Source organism: Jaculus jaculus, chromosome 2, assembly GCF_020740685.1.
Source record: "Jaculus jaculus isolate mJacJac1 chromosome 2, mJacJac1.mat.Y.cur, whole genome shotgun sequence".
In the NCBI taxonomy this organism is placed as follows: Eukaryota; Metazoa; Chordata; class Mammalia; order Rodentia; family Dipodidae; genus Jaculus; species Jaculus jaculus.
The window spans coordinates 130,409,908-130,413,184 of record NC_059103.1 but is presented as its reverse complement, the minus strand read 5'-3'; the positions used below and the strand labels follow the sequence as shown (position 1 = coordinate 130,413,184).

Below are 3,277 nucleotides of genomic sequence, written 5' to 3'. Positions count from 1 at the left end.
AAACAAACATTTTGGGAGTGGTGGTATACTACTTTATTCCTAGCAGTTGGAGGCAGAGGTAGGAGGATCTGTGAATTCCAGGCCAACATGAGACTACATAGTGAATTCCAGATCAGCTTGGGTTAGAGTGAGACCCTACCTTGAAAAACAACAACAACAGAGTTCTCACCCAGTCTGTCCCATGTTAGCATCAGAAGTGAGACCAACTTTTGTGTTGGAGAGATGGCTTAGTGATTAAGGTGCTTGCCTGCAAAGCCTAAGGACCCAGGTTTGATTCCCCAGTACTCACGTATGGTATCTGTATCTGGTGCATGAAGCTGGAATTCCTTTGTAGTGGCTAAGGTCCTGGCGTACCCATTCTCTCTCTCTCCCCTCTTTTTCTCAATAAATAAATAAATAAATAAAGGCGCAAGCCACCAAGCTGGAAAAAATCAAAACCACAGGTTGACCTCATCAGGAAAAGGAGAGGAAATTCCTCATGTTCTCATTTCAACTGTTTTTTGGGCGGAAAGAAAAGAAGTGAAAGATGAAAGGAAGCAAAGAACGGGTGGTGGGAAGCTACACGTGAGCATAAAGTCCCCTTCAGATTCTCCTTGGGATAAATCCCTTAACTTGGGACCCTAAGAACACGCGTCTTCCCAAGTCACCTTGTGTTGCTGCAATGGTACTCTTCTGCCCAAGCGCCCTGGGGTTCTCCTGTTCATAACGGTACTCCTTCCAAGGCAGGAAAAGGGGGCGTCTCTGTGCCCTGCGTATTTTTGGAGGCGCTTGCTGTTCCCTTGTCCCCGCGTGGCTCGTTTTGTCTTTTTAAAAAAATATTTTATCGGAGTGCTGTGGAGCCGGAAACGCGCCCCGGAGGGTTGGGCAGCCTGCGCTCCCACTGCTTGGGGAAGGAGGAGAGCCTCGGGCGTCCCCTTCTCCCTAGCCCCATCCCGCGGAGGGGTGCGCGGCCACCGGCCCTCGGGACAAGTTGGGTGGCCCCTAAAGAAAAAGAAAAACGGGAGGACGTGCTCGTGCAGCGTTTGTGAGCAAGACGTGGTGACACGTGACGGCGGAAGGCCAACCCTGACGCCCGATCCCGGACACGGTCACCTGGGCGCTCTTCTCTGACTCTTCGTCCCAAGCAGATGCATCACAGACATTTAATCTTATTTAGCTGACAGACCACCACCTCAGTACATCCACCCCAACTCTATAAATGTTGATAGTAATACTGCGTTATCTATCACCAACAACCCTTCCGCGCTAGATCCTTATCAGTCCAATGGAAATGTTGAATTAGAACTAGGCATTGTTTCAGTAGACTCTCGTTCTCTGAATATTCATGGTGCCCAAAGTCTTCATCCTAACGATGGCCATGAAGTGGCATTGGACACAACCATCACTATGGAGAACGTTTCTAGGGTTACCAGCCCCATCTCTACAGATGGAATGGCAGAGGAGCTTACAATGAATGGCGTTGCAGGCGAGCATTCCCAGATCTCAAATGGCTCCGGAAGTCATGAATCTCTCTCCGAGGATTCTGTGAGCAACAGCGTTCCAGCAGACACTGTAGGACGTGGTGGTGTGATTCCCATTCATGGGAGTGGCCTGGAGCTTCCTGTGGTCATGGAGGCAGACCACATTGCAAGTCGGGTCAGCGACATGTCTGGCAGTGCCCTCAGTGACTCCATCCACACTTTGGCTATGAGCACCAACTCTGTAAGCGTGGCACTCTCTACCTCACATAACCTCGCCTCCCTAGCATCTGTTTCCCTGCATGAAGTTGGCCTCAGCCTAGAACCGGTGGCTGTCTCCTCTATCACCCAGGAGGTTGCTATGGGGACAGGTCATGTAGATGTCTCTCCGGACAGTCTTCTTTTGTGCCACCTTCACTGCAAATGGAAGGCTCCAATTCAAACAAGAAAAACATGGCAACCTTGTTTACAATTTGTGAGTGTGCTTAGCCTTTCTCTTTTGGAAATAATGGTTTACAAAGGCCATTATCCCTACTGGCTTTGATCACAGGCTGGCATGGATTAAGAGGGCATAAGAAATAATTTCACTTATTAAAACCTTTTTTATTGTCCTTTGATTAATCTATGCATTTTCCTCAAAGAAAGCAAATAATATACATGTTTCATAGGTTCCTACAGCCTTCTGAAAATTTTTTTTAATCTATTTATTTATTGGAGGGAGGGAGGGAGGAAGGGAGGGAGGGAGGGAGAGAGAGAGAGAGAGAGAGAGAGAGAGAGAGAGAGAGAGAGAGAGAGGCAGATAGAGACAGAGAATTCTAGCCACTGCAAAGAAAGCCTAGATGCATGTGCCACTTTGTGTATCTGGCTTGTATGGGTACTGGGGAATAGAACCTGGGTTCTTAGGCTTCATAGGCAAGCGTCTTCATCTCTAAGCAATCTCTCGAGCCCAGTTTTGTTTTTTGTTCTTGCCTTGGGCATGAAATGGTCAAAGTAAATGTTAGAGTTAAAACAATGACACAGGAACACTGGAGAAGGAGAAGAGGGCTTGCAGTTAGGTATAAGGCAACCAAGCTGACCAGATCGAGAAAGACAAGGCTCTGGGGTGAACAAAAAGAGCCAATTTCAGCAAGTGCCAGTTGGCCCTGTGAAGCTGTACCTTGAGGTACTTAATTTCTGCAGGGGCTGAGAACTTACTTGTCCTTAGTACAAATAAACCTTTGAGACCCCTCTTTGCTTCTTACTACTACTTTTGCTTCCTTTACTTCTCAATAAACCTATTATAAACTTGTCCTCTAAATATGTTTTCTTTCTGCAATAGATGTTCTCCTTTGAAATTCATCCTGCATTGTCCATGAGATTCCCTTTTTGAATTCTGCAAGGCAAAGAACGTGGAGCCTCTGATGTAGTAGAACTTTGGCGGAGAGTCCAGTGCCCTAGTTCATGAGTTAAGCCCACCTAAGAGCTGAGATGAAGTTGTGTTGCTCTTAAATAGGCCCATTACAGCATCTTCATCACCAGTATTTTTGTGTCCCTTTTGTGAGTTTGCTTTTTCCTCTTTATGTAGACTCATGTTCATCATTTCTCATTCTCCAGATTGGAAAATGTGGCGTAGGCCAAATCATAAAATCTTATTTTCTCCATTCAGTAAGAATCATGTACTATTATTCATTAATAAGTTGAATTAATTTTTGAGAGAAGATTTTGTTACATTTTGTTGGCTAGCCTTAAAAATGGTGATCTTCAAGCTTCAGCCTCACAAGTGGTGGGTATTATAGGTGTACCCCGCTTTGAAGTAAGAATCTTTTGATTGCCTTTCTAAG

General features: G+C 45.9%; 1 protein-coding gene across 1 annotated transcript; it reads left to right on the top strand.

Annotated features, from left to right (window-relative positions):
* Window positions 1-1,152: 1,152 nt before the first annotated feature.
* LOC101602278 (PR domain zinc finger protein 4-like) lies at window positions 1,153-2,001 on the top strand (the record flags this gene model as incomplete). The annotated part of the gene is made up of 1 exon (XM_012947709.2): window positions 1,153-2,001. A coding segment is annotated over one exon (849 nt), but the record flags the coding sequence as incomplete, so codon positions are not given.
* Window positions 2,002-3,277: the final 1,276 nt, after the last annotated feature.